At 41.4% G+C, this 17352-nt stretch overlaps 1 protein-coding gene across 1 annotated transcript in view; it reads left to right on the forward strand.

Moving 5' to 3' along the window:
* Positions 1-16491, forward strand: part of PRKCQ (protein kinase C theta) — a 37954-nt gene extending 21463 nt beyond the window's left edge. Inside the window, exons 13-18 of the mRNA XM_088531799.1 lie at positions 4626-4717; positions 6321-6383; positions 9982-10120; positions 13620-13808; positions 15535-15663; positions 16122-16491. Coding sequence (XP_088387925.1) covers positions 4626-4717; positions 6321-6383; positions 9982-10120; positions 13620-13808; positions 15535-15663; positions 16122-16277 — 768 coding nt within the window. The 3' untranslated portion in view covers positions 16278-16491. The remainder of the gene's footprint in view (positions 1-4625; positions 4718-6320; positions 6384-9981; positions 10121-13619; positions 13809-15534; positions 15664-16121) is intronic.
* Positions 16492-17352: the final 861 nt, after the last annotated feature.

Genomic DNA, 17352 nt, shown 5'->3' on the forward strand with positions numbered 1-17352 from the left:
GGGAACTGCATAATGCCAAGCCATTCTCTTGACCAGCACCAACTAAACTCAATGGAATTGCAGTGGAGCACGGTCACTTTGTCTGGACTCAGGAGCTTTCTTCAAATTGAATCATTTGCTAGGATAGCTGCTCTCGTCAGGGTAATGCTGCACAGTCCTGCAGCATTAATTGTTCCAATATTCGTGTCTCAGAAGCCCTGCGAAGGAGAATTTTGCTCTCCATTAAATTATGTTAAATTGTGTATTTGTATGTAGGCAAATGCTTTCACATGCATAGAAAACAAAACCTTAAAATCTCCACAGAAAAGTACTCTGGAGGGCTTCCAGCTGCTTTGAGGATTTTAAGAGCCTGTTATAGGATGTACCTTCAAAAGACCAATTTAAATGCTGCTTGCTTTATACTCATTGTTTATAAAGTCAAAAGCATCCCTGATGGTGACTATTCATTCTCACAGCAGTCGCAGGCAGAACAGAAGCAGGTTGGTTTAACTCCTTTTCTGCCATGTCCTGGAGAGGCAGAGAGAGCACATTGTTCAGCAGAGTAACAGCTTGGACACTGAGGGATTTATGGGGCAAGAAACTGAGTTCTTGACAAAATGAAGTCTGTCAACAAGACAGTTGTCAACAAGATGATACAAAACTTGAGTGGAGTGGCTGACACTCCAGAGGGCTGTTCAGAGAGGCAAAGACAGGATGGAGAGTTGAGCGGAGAGTTGGGCAGAGAGGAACCTCATGAGGTTCAACAAGGACAAGTGCAGGGCCCTGCACCTGGGGAGGAATAACCCTAGGAACCAGTACAGATTAGGGGTTGCCCTGCTGGAAAGCAGCTCTGCAGATAGGGATTTGGGAGTCCTGGTTGACAACAAAGTAACCATGAGTCAGCAATGTGCCCTCATGGCCAAGAAGGCCAATGGGGTCCTGGCCTGCATCAGGAGGAGTGTTGCCAGCAGATCGAGGGAGGTGATCCTCCTCCTCTACTCACCTCTGATGAGGTCACACCTGGAATATTGGGTGCAGTTCTGGGCTCCCCAGTGCAAGAAAGACACTGAGCTTCTAGAGAGGCTCCAGCATAGAGCGACAAAGATGATTAAGGGACTGGAGCATCTATCATATGATGAAAGACTAAGCAAGATGGGCCTCTTTAGTCTAGAGAAGAGAAGACTGAGAGGAGATTTGATTAACATGTGAATGTAGGGAGGATGGGGCAAGACTCTTCTCCATGGTGGCTGGTGACAGGACAAGGGGTAACGGTTGCAAGTTGAAACATAGGAAGTTTAATCTTCACATGAGGAAGAACTTCTTTTGTGTGAGGATGACAGAGCCCTGGAACAGGCTGCCCGGAGAGGCTGTGGAGTCTCCTTGTCTGGAGATCTTCCAAACCCACCTAGACACCACCCTGTGCCACATGCTGTAGGTGCTTGAGCAGGGGGGTTGAACTAGATGATCTCTAGAGGTCACTTCCCACCTTAACCATTCTGTGATTCTGTGAACACCTGCTGAGACTGAGCCAAGGAGGCCACCATGTTATTTTGCATGTGGGATGCACTTGTGTGTGTGTGTTGCACAGCAGCATTTTGTCTGCTGCAGAAACAGCTCTTAGTCCTCCCATATCAGGGCTAATCCTATTCTCTGTGCTGCAAAAAGGATGGTATCCAGCACTGATGTTCCTGAGACAGAGTCAACTCTCCTGGAGCAGTTCCCAAGGCAGAGAGTAGGAACTACATTTCCAGTCCTCCTTGAACTCTATGGTTATAAAGTATGGTCCCAAACTCTGTCCTAAGACCAGGTATGCTTATGCCATTCAAGTCTGAAACCATGACCAGAAGTTTGACTTGGAAGTTTGCTATCCATGGATATTCTAACAGCAAGAGATCTGCAAACTGACCATGGTTTACAAGACAGATGTGTAAGAGGAAGGTGGGAGACTCTTCCAAAGCCTCTTTCAGAGCTGTGTAGATACCATCACTGAGATGTTTGTGTTTGTTTGCTTAGTACTTCTGACCTGTGGCCACCAGAATTAAGAGCATGCCGTTGTTATTATGCCATATATGTAGATGTTACCATCCCTACCGCTGCTTCTTGAGAAATACCTACTCTACCCACTCCTGTCTGGTCTTGAAGCTGACAGACTTCAGAGTTTTGCAGTATCAGACACTTGAGAAAGAGACATCAGATAAATTTCCCAGGGCAAAAGGAAGTATCAGTCAGAGCCTGTCTAAGAACATGTCCTCCACGCCATTCTAACCCTTTAACTTCTAGTACTCTGTTGAATTTTTGGTGGTTCCAAGCATGAGTTTTGCTGTTTCCCTTTTGAAGATGTTCCGTAGTACCACAGATATTGGGCTTAGGAAGTTGTCTCCAATAATTAGTTGCAGTTCTACTGCTTGATTACATCTTGCTACTCTTATTTACCCTTAGAGTTGGCCTCAGCAGAATTATGTCCTTGGACAATCCTAGACAACTGATCTTTATAAAAACCAAGGGGAGCTTCCAATTTCATAGCAGAAACTCAGAGTGATGCTCTCTTTTATTTTCGACAGAATTTATATACCACACGGTAGCAGCTGATAGACCAAGAACTTCAATAGAAATCATGCCTGAGTCAACTTTGTGGTCATCCACTTCATATGTTTAAGTAGCTCAGAGACTCTTCTGAGTCTTCGAAGAGTTCAGAGCTCTTATATCCGTTCTTTGGATGCCAAAGTGTCTGAGAGATTTCAGCTTTTTCTTTCCCCAGGTGTCAGAGAGATGTTATCAGAGCCCTCTAATCAGTTATGTGGGTACATTAGGCCGCTACTCAAAATCATGAGCAAGCTGAGTGTGATTACATCTTCTGATGAATAAGCTGGGTTTATGCTTATAGACCCCTTGACCCCTCCCTTTCTCCACCCTTTTCTCTTCCAAATAAAACAACCCATTGGCCCTGTTCTGCTACATCTGAACACAATTTTGTTATTTCTGATACTGTTACCTAGATCATCTTGGCCTTGCATGGCATTTACCAATATGTTTACCAGGTGCTATCGCTTCTCATTGTTGCACTTCCCAAAAGGTCCCCAATAGTCCCCTCATCTGTCTGTGAACCTTGCCTATCCCTCACATAACTCCACCTTAGCCATCTGAGAAGCAATCTGTCCCTCAAAACATCTTCCGTAGTTTTTTTTTTCATCTTCTCTCACTGTTATTTGCCCTGTTCAGCACTATCATCTCGTGTGTCCAGTAGTTTCTCATGGGCTGTTGTTACCTAAACCTTGTCATCTCCCACTGTGTTTTAATAACAAGCATCTGTTCAAGTGCTTTCCTAAAGTGTGCCTTGAATTCATATTTCTTCCAATATCTGTGCATGTGTATCTTAAATCGCTCAAGTCCATTTGGCCTTCCTGCTTACTTAAACTGATTCATGTGCATAAATGCAAGACTTTCAAACTGAAAAATCATACCCAGTTGGTTTATTGGCAAAATTTGTATTCTTCACTTGGGATGCCGTATCTGGCCCTGTGCTAGTCAGATGACAGGTGTGGTTTCCAGCCAGACTTCCATTTAGCAACAGTACAGTAATTAAAAGGATCTGTCTAAAGAAATTGTGCAAATTAGAGCAGACATCTGTTATTTGAAAAGAATAAGCACTTTATTTTTAATAGCCAGCTCTTGGACTGCTGCCAGAGATGCTTGTGTTAGATCTTCTGGATAAAATTTTTCCTTCGACCATTAAAAACTTAAGCAAAAAGAAGTCTTCTAGCAAAATAGTGATGAGAAACAGCCAACAAAGGGAAAGTATATTCCTAAACCTGAGGATACCCTGAAGATCTTCAGATTTAGCATGGGTCTGGTGGTGAAGTTACTCTGTCAAAGCATCAAGGGGATCGATGTAATGTACATCAAGGACTGGAATTGAATTCAGTGCAGAGAGATCCCTCCACCATTCTTATGTACCAACAGGAGACTTTTCTATGCCCCTGGTAGAACAACTAATGGTTGTGTGCAGTTGGGAACAATGACCATAGCTTTTTTCAATCTTTTCCTACATGAACTGCCAAATGGATATCCAGAAACACGAGTAGTTCATGAATCTTCCCACTAGCAAGTTAAGTTCTGCCTCCTTTAACACAGCAGCTCACAGCCTTCAAATCAAGCATGTGCTGAAATAGTTTATTGCATCTAACGAATAAGTCCCAAAAGGTGAGACCTATAAAGATGTTTAGGAATGGAAGTACCACTTGCCTGACATCCATCCACTGGGTGGATAATATACTGGACTGTGATCCAGAAAAACTTGGATTCACTTATGTTTCTTCCATCTCGGAAGCTCGGAAGTATCTGTGCTTCTGTGCAAAGGCACTGTAGGGTCCCTGATCCCCTTCAAGTGCCTCTTGAGTTTTGATGATAAAAAACAAAGAACAATGGCACTAGCTTGTGGATTCATAAAGTTAACTAACACTCATTGCACAAATCAAAGTAATAAGTGTGAGTATGAGGTTAGAGAACAAAGAGCAAAAATAGAAATCAGGGAGAGAAAATGCATTCTTTCCAAAACCCTACTTGCAATCTTTTCCTTCCTGTTTCTGACTGATTCACTTTTTCTCCTCCTTCCCCATTCATAGTTGTCATCTTGTCTCCTTTTCTAGGAAAACCTCTTTTTCGTAATGGAATACCTCAATGGAGGAGACCTCATGTTCCATATCCAGAGCTGTCATAAGTTCGACCTTCCCAGAGCAACGTAAGATGATATTATTGCTGTTTCACTTGTAAGTCCAATGCGGTAGAAGCAAAAAGGGAAGCTGGGGGAACTGGAGCTCTTTGTTATTTTTCCCCTTCTGCAACTGTCCTGTGGGGTTAACCTTCATTTCTTTGCACACAGTTGTGTTCTCAGCCATCTCTAAAACCACACAGCTTTTGCTTTATAACTCCATGAGTAGTTTCTAGCTAAGCTGCTCAAACTGAGATCGCCAGCCCAAAGACCAAAGGCAAAGCTATTGTTTGGTAGAAAAGAAAAAAAAATGTTTTCCCTTTGAGCTTTGAAAAAAAAGGAAAAAGAAATAAGTGATAAAACCTATCAGAAGTGCAAGAGGCAAATTTAAATAAAAATTAATACACCAACAGAGGATTAAAAATTTGTTTAGCTGTGATTAAAATAAATAGGGAATTAGAATAAATTTTAAAAATTTAAAAATCTTTCTGCGAGCAAAAGGTATTTTGAAAGTCAATATTTAAACTACTGTAGAAATTAATTTTATTTAATAATTAAAACTAAGCCCCTTCATTTAAATCAGTGTTTAATGTGAAGATTTTTTTAAAGTATTTTCATGTTTAGAATTAAGCCCCCAAGCCAATGCATTGAAGTCTAGGGGATCAGACTTTGCAGTGCTAGGGGGGATATGATCCTGTGGTTACCTTAGCTTTTGCACAGAGCACATTCATTGTTTCATGGTGCTTCAGCCCTGTGCTGATTCTCTGCAAAAGAAGAATGTTCTCAAGCAGAAATGTGATGAAAACAAAGATCTGAAGTTCAAAAAAAATCTACAGAAAGACCACCAAGCATCTAGCAGCTCATTCACATCTTGGGTAAGACTGCAAAAGAAAGTCATAAATACAGGCACCAAGGAGAGCTGTCTGACAAGCCAGGGAGGTCTCCAGTCCTAATTGTCCACTTGTCTGTCCATAGCCAGGACCGTTCTGTGGTTCATGCAGTGGCTAGTGCATGGGACAAATCACCACTGCTTTTTGATGTGAGGCATTAACTGCAACTTGCAGCTTACAGTCTGGTGTATCACTGTAAATCATTAGTTTGCACACCAAATATGTGACTTAGCAAGAGGCACAGACACCACGATTTTGTCTTCCATGCTACATGGGCAATGTCTTCTAACGTAGACAGTTGGAATTAGAAGGTGTGGTATTTTGCTTCAGAGCTGATCTGGAGACATCTTTGGGCACTTACAGACATATCCTCAGAGACAGCTACATATCTAAAACACAGCTAGTTGCGTACTGCAGTTTTCAAAGCCCTGAAGATGAGTAGGCTCATGAGTCCCAACCATTTTCCAGAGTTGTTTCAGTGGGAGTTAGGCTGCTAGGTGCACTGCGTGCTTTCAAAAATCTCACATCACGCATTAGCTACCTGATGGAGCAGTAAAAACCAGTTACTGTAAGCCTTCAAAAGCTTTGATGGGATCTGGGCTTCTGAATCCATCACCAACTTTGTCAAATGTTGTCCCAGCTCCTTAGACTCCTCAGGAGGGCTGCTGGTTTCTGTATTTTGAGTTCTAGCTGAAAACGCATGTTTGGAAGCATCTGTTCTAACTCGTGCTTTATTAACTCAGGTTTTATGCTGCTGAAATCATATGTGGTCTGCAGTTCCTCCATTCCAAAGGAATAATATACAGGTAGGTTTACTCTTCAATGTCTAATATGCTGAACCTTTTCTGCTTTCCCTGCAAGTATTGATTGTACCTGACCGATTACTCTTTGGGGGTGCTTAGTGGTATTGTGGTTCCAAGCAGATTTTGTTTTTGTAACGTCTGCCTGTTTTATTTTGAAGAGAGAGCGTGGAGAAAAAAAAAAAAAAAAGGCAACTTCAAGCCCTTCTTGAGAATTCAGTCCTGTTTGTGTTGACATTAAAGCACCTCTCTGATGCTGCTACATTAACACTGAGTCATTCACATAACAGCCAGCATAGGCACTCGATTTAAGCTTCTCATGCATTAAGGTATATTAGGTCAACCTAGTCATGAGAAATTGTTTGTCTGCTATGCTAGGTACTCTGTAACAGTGGTGACAAGTGATATATATTAATCTGGGGGCAGATCATGTGTTGATCCATAGGAAGGTTTGGGGATTCTAGTTAACCCATGGATTGGAATTCATCTCTCCTAACATCAGGAATCTGAGGTCCAAGCTCTCTTTGTAGAAAGCAGAAAGAAATTGACTTTTTAGGTGATGGTTCATTAGAGCTGTTTTATGATTAATCAACTTGTGTCTGAGAAGTGCTGCCAGCTAAATGGAGCCAGCAGGGCCTCAGTTAGATGCTGGAGGCAACTCAGCTAGAGCAGAGGATTCCTGTCCCAGAGTTCTGGGCATGTACGTTTTCCAAAAGGACTCAGTCCATCAAACCCTGCAGAGGAAAAATGCCCTCCTGTAAAATTACCCATCCAAAACTTCCACTTGACTTCCCTAAGAGCTTCGATGCACGGATGCTTTAATCTAATGCACAATGATTGTGTTTCAGACCTGTATAAAAGAAGAGAGACAAGACGGGAGCAGCAGAGGCTGCACATATGAGATCGTGGTCTGTTTTCCCATGCATAAAGGCAGTAACTGAGTTTCTGTGCTCTAGTCCGTCTCTTCTTCGTGGGAAAGTTAGTTAGTACATTGCAACCTTTTGTAAAATAAGGGAGCAAATAGATTGTCAGAGGCTCAGTAAAGCAGCAATGTTTGCTGAAAGTGAAATCAGTTTATTTCAATGTTTGTCACGTAGGATGAACATTAGAACAAATGCTGGAAGTGAATTGCTTGTTTACAATCTACTCTCATGTTAAAACGCAAGCTTTGATTTATATGAACTCTCTTTATTATTCGTTATTAGTACTCATGTGGGAGCAGTTCATAGTCTTTATTGACCAATGATGCTGATTGCATAAACATGAGATCAATATCAATAGCATTAAGCTAAGATGATCTCTAGGGTCTCAGTGAGTCTTTGGCTCTAATCATTGTACTGGATGACTAAAGGGAAACATTTTTGGAAGAGCCCAAATCACTTAACCACATCTGTTGTTTTTACTCAGAGTTCTTAGAAAAGTCATTTAAAAATGTATGTAGGATATTTTGAATTCTTGATAGGACTGCTATCATCACTTTTTGGTTGTAACCGACATTATTATTTGAAACTGCTACATCAGCAGTGTGTAGGAGTTCAGATTCAGTTTCAAGGTTCTGCCATGCAGTGGTCTGTGTCAGAATATGTGTCCCATCAATATGACCCTTTCCTCATAAGAGGAGAGAGATGCTGGGAATCTGGAGCCATAGCTTTTGCTGGGACATGTGGGCTAAAATGGGGAAGTTGGCCACTGGATAACATGGTGATATGAAGGAATAGCTCCCAGGAATCCCAAGAATCAGTGTGGCTTGGATTTCTATATCAAACTTCAATAGAAAAGAATTGACCAGTCCTACTCCTTTTCCCTTTTCTTCACTGGAGACAGTGATCAAAATATCACTTGAGAATTCACCCACAGCTAATTTACACTTAGGAAAGTGAGCAGAAATTATTTTCCTTGTATTCATTTTTATTGTATAATGTATACATTCCTTGTAATCCATGTGATATGGCAGTAGTCATGAGTCCAGCTGTTATGCTTCATGCACCCATGTTCAGGAATGTTGGCTTAAATTTTAATGAATAACCCCAAGTTTTGGCAGAAACTGGTGCAACCCCTGGAGCCCAGGAGTTTGAGACTCATCAAAACAATGAAATGAACTGTATATGATTTGTTTTTCTTCAATATTCCAAAAGAATAAAAGCAGTACTGGCAGACAGAGATTGATCTTCATGGTGTGACTGGAATAAGTTATTCCATCTGGAAAGTGTGGCAACATAAGTACCTGCCACTTGGAAAGCAAACAGTGTGGTCATCTCTATGTTCTTCTGTTTACTGCTCTGTTTGATCAATGACTCACCTTTTCTTCAGCTGTAACCTAGCAGCAAGGAACAATTGCCCCATAAGAGCAGTTTAGTGTGTGAACATCACAAGGTCTCACTCTCTGATCAGCACCTAGCCAAACTGAGCTAGGAAGCTTTGGATAGTGGGAGGTTACCCAGCCCTCTTTCCTGAAATTGTAGATGATCATCTCAGGAGCATCATGCATGAGAAAGCATCTTCTGTGGGGGAGTCAGATGGTCAAGTCCACTTCTGGAAAAAAAAAAAAAAAGAAAAAGAAAGAACATCTAAGGCAGTTTTTACCAGAAGGGTAGCTAGATAAATGGTTTGAACTCTTGCCCAACATATGGAAAATATGTGTTGGCTGTGAATCAGTGAGATGTAGAAAAGACAACTATTTCCTCTGTTGTGGGCACAAGAAAATGTTATGTCAAGGTGCTTTGGGAACAGAAGCAGTGATTGATATCACAGGTTAGGCAGTGCAGGAGCGTGGGTGCTCTGACATGCAGGTACCCAAACTCTTCCCACATCTCATGTGAGGTGGGACATAATTGATATGAACATCTCTCTGGGTCATTCTTTCAGTGAAAATAAATATGTTTAATTAAGATATAAACCATATAGCATGGAAACCATGCCAGCCTCCCTTTTTTTCCACCTCTTTTTCTCTGTATTGCTTTACTTTTCTTTCAGAGATTGCTGCCACATGAGGAATTCTTTGTACTCTGTCAGTGGCTGTGATTCGTGAGCTGCCTTTTATTTCCTCCTGTACACATTTCTTTTTGTCTCTTTCTGTAGACTCTTTGCTTTCCTCAGCAGCTCTCAGAACATGAAACCTCTGAAAACAACTTGACAGATACATGTGAAGGACTTTGTAAATCCCCAGGGTTCAGAGAGCACAGTCCAGAAGTGAAAGGGGGGTGAATGTCCTGGGTTGGTCTGACCTTCTGCAAGACACACAAGTCCCTTTTTTGCTCCAGATTTCATTAGAGCAGAAAGGTCATCCTGAACAGGACACCTTTTAGCTTCACTGTTCTGCGCCCTCCGAGGACACTGCTTTTAGCAGATATTTTGGGCAAAGTCTTCTCCAACAAACAAGATTGTGCTGAGGCAGAAGGTATGGGGAAGAGACATATTGAAGTCCAACAAATAGCAGCTTCTGCTTTAGTCCTCAGCCTCTCTCTATAACTAAAACACACAGACACTGTGCAAATGCAGACAGCTAATTAAGGACTGTTAGTTATGGATTGTGCTAAACTAACCTGTGTGTCTCTATAATATCTGAAAAGGAGGATGTTTTCTCTGTCCTCTTCTTCCTCCACAGAGACTTGAAGCTAGATAACGTGCTCTTGGACAACGAAGGGCACATCAAAATTGCCGACTTTGGGATGTGTAAGGAGAACATGTTTGGAGATGCAAAGACGAGCACTTTTTGTGGGACTCCTGACTATATTGCTCCTGAGGTAGGTGTAAGGCCTAGGGAGATCAGCAAGCTTCTGTGACTGAGACAGAGGACACATGTAAAGAAAGGTTTGTTGGTCAGTGATGGGGGAGAGTGTAAAGTATAAGAATTTGCTTTTGAGCAAGGAAGAATTTGCAACTGGATTTCAGTTTGGCTACTTCAGGGCCCGCTTTGCTGTCTGTCTTTTCACATTTGTGTGGCTAATTCTCTTGTTGTGCACTTGACCATGGGCCACAAGCAAGCTGTGTTTGGCATGCCCTGGAAACAAAATTCTTAATGGAAGTCCAGTTTGGGCTGTGGAAGAAGCATGTCCAAAAGGTAGGTCGTGCAATTCAGAGACAGAAACAGTACAAGGAATGGGAGGCATATTACTTAGTAGGTCTCCATGTCTCAGTTACCTTTTCAGACTCCTTTATAGCTGATGGAATGCTCTGGGCCATCTTGGCTCATCCTCATTTAGAAAATAAGGAAAGGTGGGACAAAATGCTCACCTGGGGCTGATTTTCCTTACTGAGAATGGAGAGAGAGGTGGGGCCCATGGTAAGTCTGTGATGGGGCTTTGTCTTCCCTCTGGGATATGCCCCAGTGCTTGAATAGGAATGACAACAGCGAGCATAGGTTTTCCTCTCTCTCCGAAAGATTCTTGTCTGGCTGCAAACACATTCATCACATCACAAAAGTCCTCTCAGAGCTGAATCTCCCACAGGTTGCAGACCTCTGAAATCAGGTACAAGTTTAGAGGTCTATGTTAAAAAAAATAATAATAAAATAAATAAAAAAATAATAATAAAAAACACCTCATAGCTACAGCTACTTGTAGAAGGGATTGAGATGATTGGAACACAGGGGTGTTCACACACACTGATTGTTCCCTGTTCCCTCCTCTGTTGTTTCCTCAGCAGCCAGAGGAGATGTGTTACTATCTACAGGACAGCTAGTCCTGAACCTGCTAACTCTGGGCTGGGCTCTGCACTACCCTGGGTACCAATGTCTCTGCTTTGGCTGAGCAAGGTGCCAGAGCACCCGATACTCATGCTTGAATCCCTCTTTGAAGGACATGTCTCCACAAGCTGCCTCCACATGAAGGAGGCTCTAAGTTTGGAGGCAAGATTGTTGTTCCAGGTTACGCTTGAGCTAATGAGGGCAAGGCAGGGTCCATAGCCTGGGTCAAGGTCCTGCTGTGCCCTTGGGACTCAAGGTGTTTGTGCTATGCGTGAGGACCTGAGGCTGGGGCTTCCTCGGAGATAGTCTCCAAAACTTTTTTGCGTGCCCCAAGCAATAAAGCTGAGTAGTCACAGACACCAGTTTGTGCGTTACTTTACCCTTCCCCTTCTTCCCTTACCATGTTCTACTTACACAGGGCCTTGATCTCATTTTCTTGCTCTAGTGCATGTAGATATTTTGGAGTAGATCCCTCCAGAAAAGCACAAACTGCCTTTCTTGGTGAAATAACACAATCACAAATCTCACTGTGGATAGAGCTGGACCAGTTAGGTGGCAAACTGGACCAAAGAAAACATTTTTTTGGCTCCGAGAACCAAGTCCTCTATACATCAGGTTAACATCACTCCAAACTATTTATTTATCTTTCTAGATTCCATTCCCTGATTTTAGTGTTTTCACAATGCATATCACTGCTTGCCAGATGGCTTTTAAAGCTTTTGATATTTTCTTCTCCACTGTAATTCATTGATCTTTTACTGCATTCCAAGGGCTCAGTTCAGATCTAGGGTACACCACTGTTGACAATAGGGCAGTTTTCTTCAACCTGTTGGACTTCCATTGCTTAAAAGCAGGCATAAGTGTGTTCTCCAGTCAAACTGCAACTGTCTTTTATTCCAATTCTAATTCCAATACTCTACTTTAATGTTCTTTTATTTAAAAAGATAAACACTTTGTTTTCCTCATCCTAAAACAGAGCCAACTGATAATCCACTTTACTACATAGAGCTTAAAATAGCTGTGACCATCTTTTATTTAAAAGATTCAATGAGTACTTATAAAACATTCTCCCTCCAAATTGAAAGCTCTGCTAGAGTTTATGGATCATCCCTCCCGTTAAAGGTGGAAGCACAGAACTTTTTTCAGTATTTCAGTGCAGCTGCTAGGACTGTGATTTGTTACAGGTGCTGCATGTTGGCTGCAACTATGCAAATAAGGGAACTTGGATCAGTAGACAAGCAATGTTAGAATTCCAAAAGTATATATTAGACAAAAATGTTAAACTGAAATAAAATTTCTGGAGTTTATTCTTTTTCACAGAGAAATGCAGAACTAATAAATATTTTTGTAAGCTGTCATAAACCACTTAATTTCATTTTCTAGGCATTTTATACTTAAAAAATAAGGCCTTATAAAAATGTATGCCCTTTCAGAAGGCATGATCTTGTTTATAAGCAGAATAGAGGAAAAATACTAGAGAGTTGGTGTTTCCTGTCCACCCTCTCCTCTTCCCACATGTGAATAATATTGCTTATTTTGCACCTTATATTCAAATAACTCAAAAGTTAATTGAATACCCTTAAATCCAAATAACTTTTGCCCTACACAAGAGTAGGATATGTCCTATCTATCTGTCTCATTTTGGATACAGATCTGTTATTCATGTCTGCATGAGCTTGACCTTAGATATCTGTGATTAAGGCCCTGTTTTAATAAATGCCACGCGTATACCAGAGGTATTAATGACATATCTAAAATGAAGCATCAGGTGAAATCTTATAGTCTTATAGAAAGGGAAACATCTACAGAAGACAAGTCACCTCATCCTGCCTAATGTGTGTAAATAGCCATTCTTTCCCCATTAACTGTACAGAGACCCTGGATAACAAGTTGAATAGACACATCACTTTTAGATGATAAGAGAGATGAACCTGGGCCCACGTGGCAATCTTAAGGCGTTTACAAGCAATGTATGAAGCAAAACAGTCAAGAAACAGCATATGAGATGATATTGAGAGGACAGATGAGCAGTCGTTTTCTCCTGTTTTTCCTGGGACAGATTTTGTTGGAATAGGAGCACAGAATTTCCATTGATCCTCACTCACCCTCAGTGCACCCTCACACTGACAAACCTGTGGGTTTGAAATACTTTTTTTTTTTTTAATTAAATGAGTCCCCAAAGGCTACCTAGGCATCTGACTTCTCTTTGAACAGTGGAGTTCACAAGCCTGATGTGAACCGTTGATATAACTTAGAGCGCCAGCTTGCTTGAAGACTCTCTTCACGTCTGTGGTAGCCAAGGATTTGTTAAAATAGCTTAAAAGTAACCAGTAAAATATACTTAGGACTGTTTTGACACGGGACCACAACATCTGCACCATTGGTTGTGGGCAGGACCACTGCAGTGATGCTCTACTCTAACTCACTGTTTAGGCTGGGAAAAACACTTTGCTGTCCATGCAAAGCAACTGCTGGAGAATCAGAGCCTGTCCACCTTTCTGAAGTGGAAATACTCATGTCATACATTTCATGCCTTTGTCACTCCTTTCTTTGGGCAGATTTTGCTGGGGCAGAAGTACAATTCCTCCGTTGACTGGTGGTCATTTGGTGTCCTCCTATATGAGATGCTTATTGGCCAATCTCCTTTCCATGGCCAAGATGAAGAGGAGCTTTTCCAGTCTATCCGCATGGATAACCCATTTTACCCTCGCTGGCTTGAGAAGGATGCAAAGGATATTCTGGTGAAGGTAAGAATTATCGAATATCTAACATGTTTTTACCAGAACGGTCATCTTCATCTGTTCAGAGAAACGGCTCTAGCATGATAGGAGCAAAGTGAGTCACCTTCCTGTGTGTGGCTCTCAAACCAGAGATGGAGGTTCAGAGATCACAATGAAATGATAATAATGAAAGCATTTGCTCCATGAACACCTACCACAGCAAACAGAGATTTGAGGTATCTCTTTATGGGACATACAGTGCCATCGTCCTACACAAACAACTTGCGTGTCTGCTAGTCAGGGTTAAAAATGGTAATCATCTTTACACCACTCACTAAACTTCTTTGTTCAGGAAAAAAAAATAAAGAAAAAGGTTTTCTCTATTATGGGATATTCTCATTGTCATTGACCCTGTAGAGTTAAATATTCAGTCTTGCTAAAGTCTACCAAAACTCAATACCTGTTTCTTTTCAAATAGGCCTTCAACTGGCTGTATATCAGATTTATTTGAGGCTACTTTGGGCATTAGTTGTCTGTATTTGTTCTTTCTTGGGTGATAACTACTGTTTGTTTTCTCATGCCCAAGTGGCGTAGCCGAAAACTTTTAACGTGCATAACACGGAATTTTAGGATGACCTAGGTTTTGAAAATCCGCCCTTAATTCTGAAATAGGATATGCTGGCTGTATGCAGGCCACCGCCTATCAGGTGTTGCAACCATTCATCTCCACTGACCTTAGAGAAAGCTAGGACCTGACACTGTCCCAGCCAGCTAGTCCAGAGGCCCCAGGCATCATATTGCAGATCTAAAGATAGACCTTTCCCTATTCATATGTACCATTACAGCAATGTTTGAACACTGCGTCCTGCTCCCAACCATATACAAGCACTTCAGAAGCATTTAGCACTCCTGTAATCTTCACCAAAAACTATTGAGCTATTTCTGGAGCCAAGTAGTTCCAGCATCGCCATGAAAGTGTCTATGACAATACAGGCTATACTAAGGTGGAAAGCTGGCTCAGACTTAGCTGATGATGAAAACATATGCCTCCAATTCTGTTTTTTTTCTTATCTTTACCAAGATTATTCCTCCATGGGGCTTGTAGTCTGCAGCAAGCACAAACTATCTGTCAGAATTGGGAATCTTTTGACAATGTATACAGCTGTCCACATCTCAGCTGGTCAGTGGACAGTAGCAAGCACTTCCAAAGAGTCTTTAACCTCATTCATACCTGTGTAAAAGAGGTTAAATGATTTTTGCCTTTAACTTTAAAGGAAGTTGTAGGTCAAGCACTAAACAGTGGCATCTAAAGGCGTAGGAATTTAATCCAAGTTGACATAGGCCAGATGATTAATATTTCCACACATGATGTTCATGTTTTAGCTATTAATTTTGCTTTCTTGCATGAAGCTACATGCAAAAGCTTGCAGGTGCAGAAAGGAGATTTCACATATGTAATTGGCATTTGCATATTCAGACACACACGCTGAAGGTTCAGCTTGGCTGCTACGATAGCAAATTTGTCCTCCCACTCTTGTAAAAGAAAGATGTGACTGAGATCTCTCAATTTTGGGATATTAGACTGAGAATCTAAATTGGTTCCCCAACCACTATTTCAGTAAGTGAAAGAGTCTTCACACTTGTGCCAACCTTGCTTGAGTCTGAAGCCTAAGAGTCTGTCTGTTAGAACTGTCCAATCGATACAGTGTTACAAATAAAAGAGGAAAGTAATTCTCTGTCTTCAAAATCCTAGCTTTTTGTGAGAGAACCTGAGAGGAGACTTGGAGCAAAAGGGAACATCCGCCAACATGCCTTTTTCCAGGAAATAAACTGGGAAGCTTTGGAAGACAGAAAGATGGAGCCTCCTTTCAAACCCAGAGTGGTAAATATGCAACTATTTTGATTTTTATATATAGATGACTTTCTTTCCACAATCATTCCTTCGCAAATGTTCATACTTTCCGATGAGTGCTAGAAGTAAACCAAATCAGGGTCCACAGTAATATTTGAAACCCCTTTATACAGGGACATTGTCCAAATTCCAGAAATAAGTCTTTAATATCAGAGACCTCCAGAACTATTTGGATTGATGCAGTTAAATTTTTTAAGGTGGATAAATGTCTGTATTTGCGCTGAAAACAGTTTAAGGCGCAAGTTAAGTTTTTCAAAGTGTCATTTGAAAGTGTCAGTGTGTCTCCTTAGCTGAGCTCCTGCAGCCTTGGTCAGTCATATATGTGCCTGAGTTCAGAGGAAACTGCTTGTGATGACCAGTACCTTTTTAATGGAGACTTGGATAATAGTGGTTTAATTCTTCTTTTTCTTTGTTTCCTTCTCTTGAAGAAATCTCCAAGTGACTGTAGCAATTTCGACAAGGAATTCCTAAATGAAAAACCCAGACTGTCCTGTGCTGACAGAACACTGATTAACAGCATGGACCAAAATATGTTCAGCAACTTTTCTTTTGTGAACCCTAAAATGGAGAAGATATTTTCCTGAGATCTGCCTTACCGAGGGCTTTCCTTACTAAAGGAATTCTCTGTAACAACTTGAGTAACACTGTCAACTGAAGACTGTACATGGTGGATTTTACCAAGGACTCACCAGAAAAACACGTCAGCTGAAACTTGTACTGTACCTGGAGCCTTTCAGCTTGTTCCAGTCTGTAGCAGATGCCAACCACTGTTCACTAACGACAAAGCCTCTTCATGTATCTTTTGGTCTCTCTTCTCTCTTTTCTGAGTGTTTTTGTAATTGAGAGCATTTGAAAAAGAGGAGATGGCAAAGCCCATTCCACTTTACTTTTATGAACAGCTAGTGGGTTTCCCTGTCAGTCAAACTAAACATATTCCAACTTCCAGGGATTTTGGTGTTTATTCCTGCAATTCCCACCTCTTTCTGCAGGATGAGGGATGAGCTCAAGACCTGAAGGCATCTGGGGAGATTTCACATTGGCTTGGAAACCTCCACTTTTGTTCACATGAGCAGAATTTCTCAGAGTAAAAGTTGGATCAGGCTTTCTGTGGTTTTATCCTAAAACTACATCAGAAAGGAGGAAGAGGTTTCCTTAAATCATTGTTCAAAATTGGCCTACATCATAAGATTGACCTTCCTGTCATTTCACTGGCCTGTTTTACTTGGAAGGAGGTAATCAGTCCTTCCAACAGCTGATATACTTTGTATTGCTCTAAATGATGTACCAACATTTTGGCATGCAACGCAGACAACAAGACAAGTGGCATCCAGCAGTCACAGAGCAGGACAGCACATTGTATGAGCTTAACCCTCTCCTTCCACCTCATGATATTTTGCTGTCTTTGCAGTCTGTGGAAATGTAGATCAGCAGACAAACAAACAAAACAATCTTAGTTGTGATCCTTTCATAGTGGTACCCTCTTAAATAAAGATGCACTGAGGCTGGAGAGATCTGGAAACACCCAGTTACTGCTTTTCCCTGACTAGGTAAATGTTGGGTCAAAAACCAACCCCCCAAAGAGCCCAAATCAAAAGATTCTGTAATAATTCAATTTGGGTGGACTCTCTGGCTGATGTTAGGCTCTAACTGAAGTGTGCC

Source organism: Tinamus guttatus, unplaced genomic scaffold (assembly GCF_059628265.1).
Source record: "Tinamus guttatus ecotype Peru unplaced genomic scaffold, ASM5962826v1 Tinamus_guttatus_pri_ptg000434l, whole genome shotgun sequence".
NCBI lineage: Eukaryota > Metazoa > Chordata > Aves > Tinamiformes > Tinamidae > Tinamus > Tinamus guttatus.